Raw genomic sequence first — 16580 nt, 5'->3', positions numbered from 1 at the left:
TACTTTCTCACACTATAAAATGCAGAAATGAATAGTACTTGTTACAGTAAAAAGCACTATATGTAGATTGCAAATGATCTAAACTGATAGTAGAATAATCAAGATGATCCTTTTCATTTTGTTCCTTTTAGCTCTGTCAAAAAAATACTGAAACCTCATTTTGCTACCAGATATCTTTATTTCAGATTGTAACTGCATAATTCAGTAAAGTGGCTTCCTTAACCTAGTAGCTTTCGCATGTATGATGACTAAAACTCCTAAATTCCCTGTTATTATAGATGTGCTGGATGAAGTTTTGGGAAGAACACCAAAGTTGTGGGGGAAACATACTCCACATTTATTAAAGTCAGCGGAATTGGAAAATCTCTGATCTTGGAATTAGTGTCAATAACTTTGTCTTTGAAGCTCCTTACCTAGTTCTCTCTCTCTCTCTCTCTCTCTCTCTCTCTCTCTCTCTCTCTCTCTCTCTCTCTCTCTCTCTCTCTCTCTCTCTCTCTCTCTCTCTCTCTCTCCCCCTCCCTCCCTCTTCCCCCCTCTTCCCCCCTCAACACATACAGATACACACACAGAGAGATGCATGCACATAAACACATGCATGTGCCCACATAGGGGCATACCAGTCCCATGGGCACTGGGCACATATGGGCACACACACACATGGGCACACCGGTCCCAACACTTCTGAAGATTGCCAGGTTGAAGAAGGCTGATTATTATGTTACTACTCTGTTACTATGAAGCTGCTCAGCAGTTGTTGGCATAATTGCTTGTCCATTACACAGGTCTTGGATAATCAGAAAAAATGTGTCACCACTTGGCTGAATTGCTCTGTTTCTGAAAAGATAAGGGGCATGGTTTGAAAAATATATATCAAGGGAAACAAAATAAATAGGGGTAAATAAAAACTTTGGAGAAAAATAAACTAGGTTAATGAGAAGGGGAAAATAAAGCAGCAGGCAATCTAAAAGGCATAAGAAAATTGAAAATTATCAGGACTTTCATGGTGGGAAGGTGAATTTGAGGAGTGCTTAAAGAATTCCATCTTTGTCAGTTCTATTACAGAAGGATCTGATATGCACCTTCTGATGTAATGTGCATATTAACATTTAACTACTGAGTTTGCACCCTTCAAATATTCTAATAGAATTCTCTAATCCAAACTTTCGAAATATGTTGTATAGTATATAAAATGAATATTTTAAATGAATTATATAAATGTATAAAGATTATGCGTGTATCATTGCAGATTAATGGTAAAGTGCAATAGAAGAAACATATAGGTGAGCACATGTGAAAGCAATTCAGAAATAGAATCTTCTCTGAAACTACACATATTGATTGGAGTTCATCAACCAAGTCTTTAGCAGCTGGTGATTTTTAATAAGGTTCATAAAGACAAAACTGGTAGAGCATCTCATTTTCATATGGTGCCACTCACAGTTGTTCTAACTTCTCATATTCTGATCTTCGCCTGATATTTTTAGTAGTTACGAACTCCACCTCCTCACAAAGGACTTTAGATAAAAAGAACTTGTTTAGCTAAATATTGATGTCTTTGCATACCCATATTTTTTGTTGCATGCAACTAGGCTAAGTACAAAGCCAAGTCAGGGTCCTTTGATTTGGTTTTCTCAAAAGGCTGTCATTGTCTCATCACTTCAAGTGGTACAGAAGTGCTAACAAATGGGAACACAAAGCAGTGTCTCAGCTGTCACTGCAATTTTATGTCTTGCAAGCCAGACTTCTAGAGACAGTCCAGTGTTTGATATCTGTCCAAATAGGTTCTGTTTCCACTTATGTGATTTGCAAAGATAGCATAGTTCCCAGCTTTCTGGATTTATAGGCCTGAATATTTTTCTAAATAACTAAAGTGCAGGTGAATGGTGACTGCATGTCACGCAATCTTGGGTAAAGGCCGATCTTTTAATAGGGCTAAAAACGGTGGTGATTTGAATCGGGCTTCACTCTGTTTTGGTCTCAGAAATTGAAAATGGTTATGTGTTCTTGTATTAGCATTACTCATTTACTGCTTTTAAGTCCTTACTGTAAATATTTAAGTAAACTAATATTGCTCCATTTGGGTAACTCTTTTTTTTTTAAATTTACTGAACACAGATGTACTTGGTTGGGTTTTTATTTCAGTACACGGTGTGAACACAGCCAAAGGCTGCAGAATATTCCACATACTGGTATATTTTGATAGGAAAAATTTAACATTTAGATTTAACCGTTGGGTAAATGGAAATTCACCATTCTGTCCTAAAATAGAAAACGGTGAACTTACATACACCAAAATGAAGAAAGAATTGTAGAATCAGAAATATAGGGTATTTAATCTCATTTGATATGGGACAGGAAACTTTTCTCTGAAGATCTCTTTTAGCTGATTACAGTAGATAAATTGTCAAACTATTCTTCGGTCAGCCACAATATTTATATTTGGATAACATCTTCAGAAGATGCATGAAAATAGCTCAGAGCTTTTTTCCATTTTTAAAAAAATACTTTTGAAAGAGGACATTTGTTGACACTTTTACTAGTACCTAATTATAAAGCTTCTGCATGCAATTTCTAGCAATGATGTTTTTTAAATCCCCCCCAACTCATAACAGCAAAATATGTTAGGAATCCAGATGTTAAAACTAAAGTGTAACTTGTCTATTTCTAGAAATTTACACGAGAAACCCAGAATAATAAATAAATATGTATATAAAACAAGCATATGGTACAAAATTGGATGACTATAACCTGCCCTCCTCCAGGGAGCTTTACATAAGTTGTTGATCTGTGGGATTTATTGGGTATGGTCAAGATTTCTTGATCTAGATAATTCAGTAACACTAAATCAGGGGTGTCAAAACTTTTTGCAAGGAGGGCCAGGTTTGGTGAGGGGGAAATGTGTGGGGCTGACCATTCAGCCTGATATTCTTTGAACTATTAACATTAAATGCAAAGGAACTATTTTATGAAAGACTAAACAAATAACAGTTGGCCCCTGGGCTGGACTTTGGACATGCCTGCACTAAATAAATAAATTAAGTATAAATACTTATTTGGCAGTCTGACCATGAAGATCATTTGTAATTTGAAATGATGTCCTAAATTAGCAAAGAATAATTTAATGTACAGATACTTAACCCTTGTGATCTTCCCTTGCTTCCTCAAAACCTTCAGTTTGTCTGCAAATAGAGTTTTAGCTTACAAAAGCAAAACAAAATGCAAAAAGGGCAGAAAACCAAGGAAATTAAAATTAAAATCAAGGTCATTGTAATTAATTAATTCAAAGCTCGGCAAAAGGGGTTACATTTTTCCCTTTGCCTAAATGTTGGGCAAGCTGGAACCAAACATGTGTCCCTGGGTAAAGCATTCTAGAGTCTGGGGACTGTTGAGGAAGAGGAGAAACTTTTCTGTGGGTCACAAAGCTAACCTTCTGACTACTGGGTACTTGAGAAATATACTTATCTTTGGTCGTCGTTGAAGATTCCAAAATAATAAGATGTGCTTTGTGGTGTCATCGAGCAAGCTGCACTTTTTTGTAATTGTATATCATGATGCATGTCTCATGTAGGTGCCTAAGGGGGTAACTTTTGCATCCCAGCATTGCACTCTATGTCTTTTCATTACCCTAATCTTTTCCTACCCCTCCTTGAAGGGGCCTTTACTGCTGATATAAACCAGTAGGCAGGTTCATAGAGGGAGACATAATGCTGAGGCCCTAACCCTTATTCTGACAAAGAGAACAAATGCTATTGTGTTCCATTCAGCCAATATGATTTTAGCGTTTTGTGATCTATTACTCATGGAATTTAAAGTATTTATACTATACTAAGTGACATTTATAAAAGAACTGCCTTGCTGTATCCTATAGTAACACAACAATCAGATTTTGCAACCATCCTTGCAAGAATCTGCAATAAATCACATCTGGATGATTTACCACGAATTGATGCTCTATGGTTAATGTTAGATTAAGACATGTATTTCACTACTCTTCACATCTATTTTCCCTATTTCAGATACAAGGCAACTTCAACCATCTCCTCCCTGGCCTTATGACCCATCTTACCAATACCTGGGATCAATTGCAACTTCTTCTGTTCATCCAGCTACACCGATTTCACCTGGAAGGGCTAGTGGAATGACCTCCCTTTCTGCAGAGCTTTCAAGCCGGCTAACAAGTAAGTGGCTTGGAGAATCTTGTCCCTTGAACAAGTAAAATGCTGCAGCTTTTTGCATAAATTACAGTGTCAAGCTGTAATATAATTCCGGAAATGTGGTTCTACCCTATTGGATTTCCTGTTCCATCCATAACAATCCTTCTGATAGTTTCCAGAACAAAAAAACATCGTGTTTTGATTGGGATAAATATATAATGAACAAATTAAAGTATAGAAAAGAATTCAGATCCAAGACATTAGTGTAGCCCAGTGGTAGTCAACCTGGTCCCTACCACCCACTAGTGGGCGTTCCAGCTTTCATGGTGGATATTAGGACAACAACCGATCTCCGCTCCTTCCGCACGAAACTCAAGACCCACCTGTTCCAACTAGCCGGCCTGGCTTAACTAGAACCTTCTAACCTCCCTGGCAACTTTAATATTTTAATATTTTAAACGTAAATTTTGGGGTTTTAAATTGTTTTAACTGTTCTAATTTATTGGTATTTATTTTAACCTTGTGGCTCTCACTTGTATTTGACTGTTAAATATTGATGTCACCTCCTCCATGCCACACTTGTATTTTTGATTTAATTGTACGTCGCCCCGAGTCCCTTTGCGGAGAGGGGGCAACTGATAAATCGAAACAAATAAAAATCAAAATCGAAACAAATAATAAATAAATGGTGGGCGGTAGGGGTTTGCTGTAATTCTGCTTTATGAATTTTATAAAGTAAAGTTACTTCACCATTACTGTGGAACCGGTGGGCGGTTAGAAAATTTTACTACTAACAGAGATACAAAAGTGGGCAGTAGGTATAAAAAGGTTGACTTCCCCCGGTGTAGCCAGTCAGAAATGTGATATTAGCAGAATAATACTAGTCCCTTTTTTAAAACACTAAGTTAGGAAACCAGCAAGTTTAAGATATTGCACTGGCACCACTGGGGCTAGCGGTGGAGGTTATACTCAACTCTCAGGAACAGAAGTGGATTGGGTAACTTTGGGCCAATCACTTTCTCTTAGCCCAACTTACCTCACAAATGGTTGTTGTGGGAAAAGAATGCTATGCATGCTGCCTTGAATTCCTGAAAAGTGGGATATACAGTGGTGCTTAAATGTTTATGAAACCTTTCGAATTTTCAATATTTTGAAAATATGACCTAAAACTTTATCTGTTTTCCCAAAAGTCCTAAAATTAGATGCTAGCTTGGAGCACTTTTAGTGGCTTCAGCTTGAATAAATCACACCTGGATAGGAGTTGCTAATTATTGTTGTTGCATGATATAAGAATAGATAAGCTTGCCAGTGGCTTGTTTCCCCATCATTTCATCAGCATGATGGGAAATGCCCCTACTGATATATCCCAGTCACTATTTTCCCACGACCCTGTGTACCTCACAGCCAATTCTCTTTTGGCTTAGATACAGCTCAGCTCAAATTGCAAAAGTCCCATTTTGTGATTTCCAATGCAGCAGTTCTGTATGGCGTGGAGGCTGGCTGTTTTCGCATTCCTCACCCTGCCCTCTGCTACCTAAATTTGAAGGCTTGGTTTATTTTATAGATTTCATCCACACCAGAGGACTCCATTGTAATATTTCAAGCCACTTTTCAGTACTTAGAAATGCATATCATCCCCCTCCCCCCCCCCGCTCTTATGAATAAAACGCCTGAAATTCTGCCTTCCCCAGCTTCTATGCTCTGGGCTCAAGCATTATCATCTCCCCTTTCCCCTCTACAAGGCAACCTATAGCCACAGTTGCAATTGTTGAGAGGTGCATTCTGGATGCAAAACAATGGCATTACTGACATCACAGCTCCTTGTACAGATGCGTGAGGCAATCAGATGTTCAGCACATGACATTTCTATTACGGTATTTCCCTGCTGGATTACAGCCTCACCAGTTGAATTTCCGCCTCTCACAGCTACTACAAGCAGCACAGGAAACCTTCTCAGGGGAAAAGTGGCAGTCCTCCTTACAACTGGCATTTAGACTTGAAAACTGATCTGCGAGGGAGGCATTTCCAGGTGTTCAGTAGCATTGTTTAGAAGAAAGGCAGATGGTGATTATATATGGCCCATCCAAAATTACGACTATAGGCTGTCACAGAAACCTTCTGAGAAACTTGTTGAAGGATATCAAAGAAGTCGGGTTAGCCGGCTGACAAGCTTTCAGAATCTGACACTATATTTGCAGCACCCTTTTAATCCATTCGCAGGGCAGACTGTTTTTATTTTCTTTCTCCCACCTTTCTGACTCTTTCCCTTCTGTAGGCACACATTCCTTTTAGGCAGACTCCACACTGTGTCTGAGGAGGGCTTGCCATGAGGAAAGGTTGCTTTATTGTTATTTTAATGCCTTGTAATAGCTGGCAAGGAATGGGAGCCAAAGTCTCTGTTAACTGGAGCCTGTCTCCTAGCTCTCTTTTAAGAGGCCATTATCTTTCGTCTGTGGGAGGGGGGAGGCCTTGGAGGGGAAGTGAGAGTTCCTCAATCAGCAGAGGAAGGGAGCTGAAGTTCATTATTTCAAATGGGGAACAAGCTATTCAAAATGCTTTTAGTTCCTAAATTTATAAACTTTGTGAATTTCTGTTGACCGAGCAGCCAGTACTCTATCTAGTCCAGATGAAAGGAGTAAAGGAATGAAGTTCACAAATTGTGTGTGAGTGAGTGTGAGAGGGAGGGAGGGAGGGAGGGAGGGGGAGAGGGAGAGAGAGAGGGAGAGAGAGAGAGAGAGAGAGAGAGAGAGAGAGAGAGATTCCCCCTTCCCCACTTCTCTTTCTCATTCTCACATGCACATACATATAGCTAACAGTCTTTAAATGATCCCTGCAAAATGAGCAGAAGTGTCTGCTTGTTTGGGACTAGCTTGGCTTCTCTTCTACATTTCATGATTAGGATTACTGAGGTGCAGGGACGGACGTGCGGTCAGGGGAGGCAGGGGAGGCAGAGCCTCTCCGCTCTCATCATGAAAATTAAAAAAAGGGAAAAAGGAAAAGGGGCTGAGGAGCCTTCTGCACACGTGGTCCGGGAATGGGACCACGTGTGCAGGAGGCTCCTCTAGCCTCAGCCTCCCTCCTGCACCCGTGGTCCCATTCCCTGCCTTCCTGAGTCAACATGAAGGGGACCGCGGAGCGTGAGCCGTGGTCCCCTTCATGTTGACTCAGGAGTCAGGAAGGAGGGGAATGGGACCACGTGTGCAGGAGGCTGAGGCAGCTTCAGCCTCCTGCACATGTGGTCCCATTCCCCGCCTTCCTGAGTCAACATGAAGGGGACCGTGGAGTGCGAGCCACGGGACCCCGGAGCGTGAGCTGCGGTCCCCTTCATGTTGACTCAGGAAGGCGGGGAATGGGACCATGTGTGCAGGAGGCTGAGGCAGCTTCAACCTCCTGCACACGTGGTCCCATTCCCTGCCTTCCTGAGTCAACATGAAGGGGACAGCGGCTCGCGCTGATGATGTCACCAGCCTCACCAGCCATAAACCTCACCGCACGTCACTGCTGAGGTGAAAGGTGGATGTGTGGAAAGGTTCAGCCTCGCTTGTTTTTCAGTGTGACTAAACCGTCAGAGAAACCTGATTCATCTCCTACTAATTAAATATTTCCATACTTCCCACTAACTACCCGATTTACAAAATGCATCGGGATGGAAATATACTAAAGGAAAAGAAATCAAGAAATGGTAGTTCCAAGCAGCTAGTGGGCCAAAAGGCTGATATTGCAGCATTGAAAAGATAACTATATGGCCCCTTTCACTGGATTAGAGACCTGATTGCATTTGCCACTTATGAGTAGATTGCTTACCGAGATAGACTTCATATAGACAAATTTAATGAAATAAGGAATTAACTTTTAGAAAATAACAGAAGGTAAAAAAAAGCATGCTATATTAAATGTATTATATTAGAAAATATATGCATTCAAATAATTACTTTAAATAGCTATAGACTGCTAAGTAATATACTTTTTTTCTTTCAATTTTAATTTTTTCACTTTAAAAGCCACTGTTTTTTTTTTTACAATGTATAGATTTTTGTTTTGTTTCTTTTTCCTTTTTTATCATTATTTTGAAAGCAAAAATAAGATAAATTCTTGGTGGTGGTTTTGTGACAGGGGGCAACTTGAAATATTTCAAGTTATACGTTCCCAACAACACTCTATCTATGCTTGGAATACTGACGGAAATGAATAGTCAGCAGTTTCCTAAATAGCTGCTCAAACATTGTAGTCGTCTGTTCATGATAAAACTCTTCTTTGTTTTGACAAAGCAAACATGACCTGCAAACCTTAACACTGAAATCTTTTTCATAGTTGCTTCTTTCTTACTAAATATATGGCAATCACTTGCTGCTATCACTCCATCATCTATCGTTCTTTATTTTCACTTAAAGCTCCAAATCCAACTCTGAGTTCTGGGTTTACCACATTTTACATGATAAATGGAGGTTCTCCAAGCAGGATCTCCAGGGGTTATTGTATCTGTTAGATACTCCCCCCTCTAGTTGTTGCAAGGACAATAGTAGTTTCCAGTCAGGTCCTCTCTTTTCATGCGGAAACAGTGAGAGACCTGATTGGCTGAAGCGCTGGCCATCTCCCCTTTAAAAAGGGAGCTGCCAGACCTCTCACTCAGTGGATGCCTGTACTTGACCAAATAAAGAGCTGTTGTTTTCTTAGCCTTTTGTGCCTTTCATCACCCAATCTAACAGTATCTGAATATTTTTTTGCAAATAAATAAATACAAATTCCTAAAGACAATCAAATGTCATTCTTGCTCTTTTCTTTTGCTGCTAAGGAAATATATTTGATTTTATATCAAGCAAAATGTTAATTATTGAACCCAATTGATGACTGTAGCAAAGAAATGGCTATTTGACACAGGACTTATGAATAGTGGGACAAAGCAAAAGCAGCTGTCACGTTCTTGGAACAAAGTCACAGTTTTCTCACTAATTGGATCTTAAACAGGATTATTGAATAGAGAATTAAGATTAAATTTATGATTTTGGTGGTTAGATGAAAGACTTTAACTTTAGGTTTAGAAACAGAACACCTCCGTAGTACAACTATTACAAGATTGGTAAAAAGTTATTCATATTTCCAATAATAACTAGACATATACACTTAATTTTCTATACTGTGTATACTAAAACACACTATGGAGAATAATCCTGTACCCTAGAGAACATGGCTAATTTATTTGTGCTTAAGGCATACATTTCAAAAGCATTCAAGAGCATTACAAAAGCTTAATTGTTAATAAGCAATATTTTGTTTTGCTATTTTACGTTTGTGAAATCTAATTTTCTGTTTGTATCCTTTCTCCCAAACCAGGTGCTTCGGACCTAACAGCATTCAGTGATCCAAGAGTAGGAATTGATCGTCCATTTTCTGCCATTCCTTCCATTTCTGATCCTCGTATGCACTATCCTGGAGCATTCACCTATACTCCAACCCCAGTCAGCTCAGGAATAGGAATTGGCATGTCTGCCATGACCACCGCCACCAGATATCACACATACCTACCACCTCCCTATCCAGGTTCTTCTCAGGCTCAAGGTAGCCCATTTCAGACCAGTTCTCCTTCGTATCATCTCTACTATGGAACATCAGCAGGATCTTACCAATTCTCCATGATGTCTGGTGGCGATCGGTCTCCCCCACGTATTCTGCCTCCTTGCACTAATGCTTCCACCGGATCTACTTTACTCAATCCCAACCTTCCAAACCAAAATGATGTTGTGGACACTGAAGGCAGTCATAGCAACTCCCCCACCAATATGGGAACCACAGCAAGATTAGAAGAAGCAGTGTGGCGACCATATTGAATTATTATTACAGGTGTCTATTCTGGCAATATCCATGCTTTTATATGACAAATGAGAGCACTGCCATGTTTATCTTTCACACAGAATAACAATCAGTTCTGAAGTCAGTATTTCTGGAAATATTGCTATGATGTTCTCTGATTGATTTTGCTCAATGAAGTGATTACATTCCCATAGACTTTTTCCAAGTCTGAACTTCAGAAAATAATAACTTTTTAAGATTGTAGTTTTGTTCACTCATGTTGGCTATAAATATGGAGAAGGATAGATACTCAATATGTGTCCAGAGTTTCAGACTTTGAAATTTAAAGTATTTTGTTTGACATTTGGTGCTGAGGGATTTAGTCTTACACAATCTTAAATAATTTAATCAATCATTTTGACCTGTAAGTTAAAAGGAAGTATACAACGATTCTCAGAGAGAAACTGTGAATGCTTCTAATTTAGCAATGCTGTGAATAAGAGTTTTTATATTCTGGAAATAATTTTTTAATCAAGTTGTATATCCCAAAGAATACAGGAATTGTTTTTATTTTTATTATGTTTTTCAGCTTGCAACTCATCCTTCTTTGTGTATCATCTTCCTTTATTGGCACCTTAAAATCTGCAGAAAGATTTAATCCTTTTTTTAATAATGTGCTCGCTTTTCTTGTACTTTGTCAACTAAGTGCATCTACAAAAGCCTCTTTTCTAGAAAAGTAATTTAATTTTTTTATTATTATAAAGGAGTGACAACCTACAGTCCTTCTCAACTACTGAAAAAGTACACGATGAGTTGCTCAATATTTATGCTCTGCATTGGACTTTTGTGTGTGATGCACTTATTTAAATATTGCTTTGAAAATAAGCACATACATTTTGTAGCAACCAAAGTTTAAAATTATTACATATAAAATGGCTGGAATAATTATGGATAATGTGACTTTTAATTATTTAGAAATATTGTTTACATTTTGCTCCATTTCATTCTCATCAATAATTTAAACAAAGTCACTTTGTCCAATTGAAAAGCCAGGTTTCTTTGAAAATGTTATGATGAATATCATGTTATTCTTTGAATAAGAAGTTTAGGTTGTATTTGCTGCATTTGGGTGCTGTCTTGGGCACTGGAAGCAAAGATTTGTCTCAATATATATTTTGGAATTCCTAGTACAGTATGATATTTATATTCCATCAACTTTCTTAAAGACAACATAAGTGGGGGGGAATCAAACAATACAAGTAAATATTAGCATTCTAAATGACTATTAAGGTTATGGTCAAAATACAATACATCCCCGTTTTCTCCCTTGCCCTAATAGGAGATTCAAAAATTCATTTAAGGCTGTTTCCTAACCATAATTTTGAAGACCCAAGTTCAAACCCCCCCTCCATATGACACACAATCCAAAGGATTTTCTAGCAATCTTACATAATTGAAGTTCAAACAAATAATAACTTAAGTGTGAGATTCTTCGTTCTAGGCATATATTCACTCATTCATCCTCAGCTACTTTGCACCCTTATAAAAGAGAGGTGTGGGCAACGTTGAGACTACTGAACCTGTTTTTGGTCACCTGAGTAACTCCCAAAGTCCCCACTAAAATCCCTATATTCAGAATATTTAGATAGGAAAATTAATAAAAAAATATGCTATATTTAAAGTGCATTGTGGGAAGGAAGAACAATCCAAATGGGTAAAATAAGATCAAGAAACCTCATCTACCACTGCAGAGAGGTGATTTCACTACCACCTGGGAATTAAAGTATAATTTATGGACACACAAATGTATGTTCATAACATAGAAATAAAAATGCAGATACTTTTTCTCTCTCTAGGAAAAGCCCCCACTCGTCCACTTTCTATAAGTATATAGAGGCACAGCATAAAGTAATAATGTTTTTAAAAAGAGATTGGATAACCATTTGTCTGAAACGGTATAGGGTTTCCTGCCTAAGCAACAAGTTAGACGAGAAGACCTCCAAGGTCCCTTCCAACTCTGTTATTCTATTCTAAGTCCTAAGCATCCCCACCCTGACATCTTTCCAATATTCAAACTTGCAGCCTTCCAGAAACAAACCCTTGAAGAACAACTGGAATGTGGACCTCACATCTGTATGTGTGATTATGTTTGCGTATCCCACCCTGTAACTTGGTATGCTTTTTTGTTTGGTTCTATTTGGATTTTATAAAATAGCTCATATAAAAATGCCATTGTTTTCTAATCTCAAACATACAAGACGTCACTTTAAATTAAGCAGCGCTAGTTTATGTGGGATCTAAATGCAGTTGCACTCCTTAAGACCACCCAACGCTCTCCATCTCTATCAGAAGAATTCATATCTAGGCACATCCATGAATAATGAATAGCACAATCCTCTTCCAATTTATGCAGAAATAAGTACTCTCTATACTTACTTGAGAATAAGCCCCAATAAACACAATTCACTAGCTTCTTCCAGAAACAGACTGGATTAAATCCATTTTAGCACTCTATGTTATGCGAATGTAACAATAAAAAGCACTGAGCTTGAGTTGGGTAAGATTCTGGAGAAGCCAATAAGCTTTAAGTGCTTGGTTGGCATATGCATTGTTATAGATGTCAGCCAGGTTCAGATGAAAAGTTGCAAAAGGCCACGTGTAAGCACTTTGCATGTATTCAGAATGCACTAAACCCACAAGAATCAGGGAAGCTGCCTTATACCAGCCTAGTTGTTCATATAGCCTGGTGTTATCTGCTTCACAATCAGCCAATATTTCTGGCATTCAGCACCATTGGCAAAATCTTTAGCACTCTCCTACGATGTTGTTATAATTTCACAGGATCCTCATGAAGTTTTCAACAATTTTAAATATTGCTTTAATTTGAACAAAAATTACTTTGTGAGGATCTAGAAGATACCATGCTACTTATAGACAGCTCGTTGCTGATGCCTGATGGGCTATCAATAACAATCAGACGTTTTTCACAATAGTTGCTAAACGTCCTTTCAGTTGGCAAGCGATTTAAACCGAGGTCCTTCTGTATGCAAAGTATGTGCTTCACCAGTGAGCTATGACTCAGTTTTTGCAGGTGTGCTGGTTTCCATTTACATGCGTTCCATTCTATCCTTTTTTTGTACAGTTTATCGTAAACATTCAGAATACATTCAGCAGTAATGCAGGAAGGTCTTAAGTTGAGAGCACTACATCTAATGTTTCACCTATTATCTTTTCATACTTTTCAATATCTTCCTGGCAGTAAACTCATATAGCACTCCCTAGATTAAAATGCAACAGTACTAACAATTACTTATTTCTTACTTTATTATATTAATCCTTTATTATCCCTGGTAGGCTCTTTACCTAATATTTAAGATGTGCTAATTCATTGCCTTCCACCTCCTCCCCCCTTGAAAACTAACCAGATTTGCTTTTCCAAACTGTCTTTCTCATGACATTGTCAGTATTAGAATTTGAAAGGCAATTAGTCACAAATGAATGCCAATGAACTTTTAAAAGTGTATATTCAAGATTTCAAGTATGAACTTGACCACAAGGCACAGAGAATCTACATTTTTTTAACTTGATATTTTCCAGATGTGTTGGATTTTTTCTGCCATCATCCCCATCCACTTTGAAAAACTGTAATGGTTTCATAAATATTTTCAGTAGTTGTGGGGGGGGGGAGCACTTCATTGGACTTTAATTTTATGAGACGTTGATCCCATTTGATTTTATATTGCTGTGTAATTAGAAATGCTAAAACAAAGTTACTCCTAAAGGTAGAGCTACAGACATAACATGATAATAAATTTGTTGAGTTTCTGTTGGATCTCATTTAGAAGGAACAATTGCAAGGTGATGTACTTATAATCCAGTATTTTTGCCTGCCTTTAAATAGTTTGCAACCACTGTGATGTTTCCACTTTTGGGGCAATGGTTCTTATGACTGTATTCTGCAAAAAAAAATATGGAAGCACTCTTTGGTGAATAATCTTCCCTAATGTTATATGGCAGCCCTCCCTAACCTAGCATTTGGGGAGATTAAATGTAATACCTGAAGGACACCAGATTATACTTAATCTGTCAAAGTGGCCACCTCAGAGGAAAATTCCTGTTTTAATGAAACATAGTTGGGTAGACTTAATGTAGGACTTACTGGTCCCAAGCTTGAAGTGCTTTGCTTTCCCAAAACATAGAATCAAATTTGGTAAAGCTGATTATATATTAGAGTAAAACTCATTTGGAGACCCGTGAAAGGTATATTTTAACCCTGACTTTCTCAATCAGGTGTTTTGAAGATGTGTTTGATTTCAATAATGATCAGAAATGCTGGGCATCAAAGTAAAAAAAAACATTTGGAGAGCATCAGCTGTTCTATATTCTATACAAATCAATTATACATCGGAATTCCTTTTGATCCCGAAAAACAGCTATTCCTTTTACAGCAATTTGCTTTATTTTTCTGTCTGACAATTATTTCCCCTCCAGTTCAACAATATTGCCATCTTGTAAAACAGATCATGAAGTACCTGGCTTAATAGCAAATAGTTATAGCTTTATTGAAATGAATTTGATTTTAGTTGAGTTGAACTGATTAAAAAAAAACCCTGCTGGACTATCAAGTTCCATAACTGAGATTATAAACATACTTATCTGTAAAAAGAAAAAGTAAGATTTACTTCAAATGACTGCATGTTTGGGGTTAAAAACCCTGTGATATTGCTGTTGAAATAACATTTTTCCTATGTCATAATTCAGTGGAGCAAATGGTTCTTATTTATTTCTGCATATTAAGATTTCTATTAAAAGGCCAAGCTGATTTCCAACAGATGACACATAATTATAACTAAAATACTCATTACTGTCTCCAGAAGATTTTGATACAATTGCTTTAAAAAGAATCCATTGTTTCTAACATTTTGCCATTCTATCAACCTTTTGTTGATTTCCCTTGGACAATACTATCCACTAATTATTTTGTTTTACTTGTCATAAAAAGGTTGTCACGAGACTTAATTGTATTTATGTATGTAAATAAGTTTTAAAAGCTTCATAGAACATATTGGCAATGCTTGTAAGTATTTGACATTTTCCTCCTTTACAACACCTTTTCTGAATTCACTTTTCTTAAATACTGTAGAGAACTTCCTTCCAGCTTAATTATTTTAGGTTTTGAGATGAACTCTTTTAGTTACTTTGTAAACAGTTAAAGCATGGTTTTATGTGGCACATTGAAATATCTTTGCTTTTTTGTTGTAGGAGAATGTGCAAGCAACTGTGGGTTATTTGTGGTATTTGAAAAGTAGCAGACCCAAGTTATAAAAGTGAAATGTTTCAGGAGATGTAAAGTGGTAAATTTGATGAGTGAACAACATAAATAGCAAATTGGGCTGCTTTTGAGAACTATGTTAGAACACATGAATTCAACTTTTCCTGGGTGTATTTATGATCAGCTTATACCGTGTGCAAGAATTGCCACACCTTTTCCTGAACTGGTTATATGGGTCACTTTTAGAAGGAGTTCTCCCCAAACAATAGTGTTTTCTTCCATGGGGGAGAACAGTCCATTTTTACCCACTCAACTAAGTCTCTAGTTACATAGGCCCTTCCACATAACAAGATCAATGTGTCCAGAAGAATTTATTGTGAGTAGCATGCAGAGCAGCTGGACTGTTGCATTACTTCTACTGGAAACTTGCTTTCTTTGTACCATAACTCTTCTGTACATTCAATATTACAGTTAGTATCAATGACAAATAAACTGTTTGAGAAGTATATAAGCATCAAATTGCTTCATTATTTCACTGAACTTTGTGAACGCTAGGTTGGTACTTTGATTGCAATGCACACTAGAGTGTCATATATGGTGTCTAGCCTCTGTTGGAACACAGCCAATGAAGGAAGTTCAATATCACTCTGGGGAATTTATTTCACTGGTAAACCAATTTCTGCTAATTGTTCTGGCACTTTCAAGAGCCCCAGAACAACCGAGAAGGTCAATCTCTTATTCATCGTAAGTTTGGAAACTCCCAGAAAAATGGAAATCTTGCTGTCCAAAGAATGTTTAAATTTCCATTTAGAAAAAAAGCTCAAATATCCCTTTCCTAAACTTTCTTGTAATTTTTTTTCAGGATGTGCTCTTAATAACCAGATTCATACAGTATCAGTCCAGGATTTGCCTATAGTTCCCAAGATTTTGACACCTGAAACAGAAAAATCCACAAGTATCTTTCTATGGGAATACATACCCATGAATAATTTTTCTTGACTTCCCAGTACCTCAACTCATCTTTGGACATTTGCTACATTCTACCAAATAGCTGGGCTGCCCTTGTATCTTCAAGTGATGGGTTATGTTCTGCCTTTCCCAGCCCTGTGAGACATGGTTGACAGTTTGCTTCCAGGTGAAATTGAAGCTGCTGATCATTGTCTATAAAGTCTTGCATGGCATTGGGCTTGGTTACTTGAGGGATTGCCTGTCTCCCCTAGTATATACTGTGAAAGTTGGCACACTAGTCTAGGAGCTTTGATTAACCCAGGGGTCAGCAACCCATGGCTCTGGAGTCTGGACCCACATGTGGCTCTGTCATCCCTCTGCTGTGGCTCCCTGTCACTCAAAATATGTGTCATAACCAC

At 37.8% G+C, this 16580-nt stretch overlaps 1 protein-coding gene across 3 annotated transcripts in view; it reads left to right on the top strand.

The window, feature by feature from the left end:
• RUNX1 (RUNX family transcription factor 1) overlaps positions 1-10896 on the top strand; it is a 201347-nt gene extending 190451 nt beyond the window's left edge. For all 3 annotated transcript variants that reach the window (XM_081951300.1, XM_081951301.1, XM_081951302.1), the window contains 2 exons: positions 4017-4178; positions 9486-10896. In XM_081951300.1, the coding sequence (XP_081807426.1) occupies positions 4017-4178; positions 9486-9979 (656 nt within the window). In that variant the 3' untranslated portion in view covers positions 9980-10896. The remainder of the gene's footprint in view (positions 1-4016; positions 4179-9485) is intronic.
• Positions 10897-16580: the final 5684 nt, after the last annotated feature.

This window comes from Natrix helvetica, assembly GCF_964273705.1.
Source record: "Natrix helvetica genome assembly, chromosome: 4".
Classification (NCBI taxonomy): Eukaryota; Metazoa; Chordata; class Lepidosauria; order Squamata; family Natricidae; genus Natrix; species Natrix helvetica.
The sequence above is the reverse complement of the archived record's forward strand: the minus strand, read 5'-3'. Positions and strand labels throughout refer to the sequence as shown.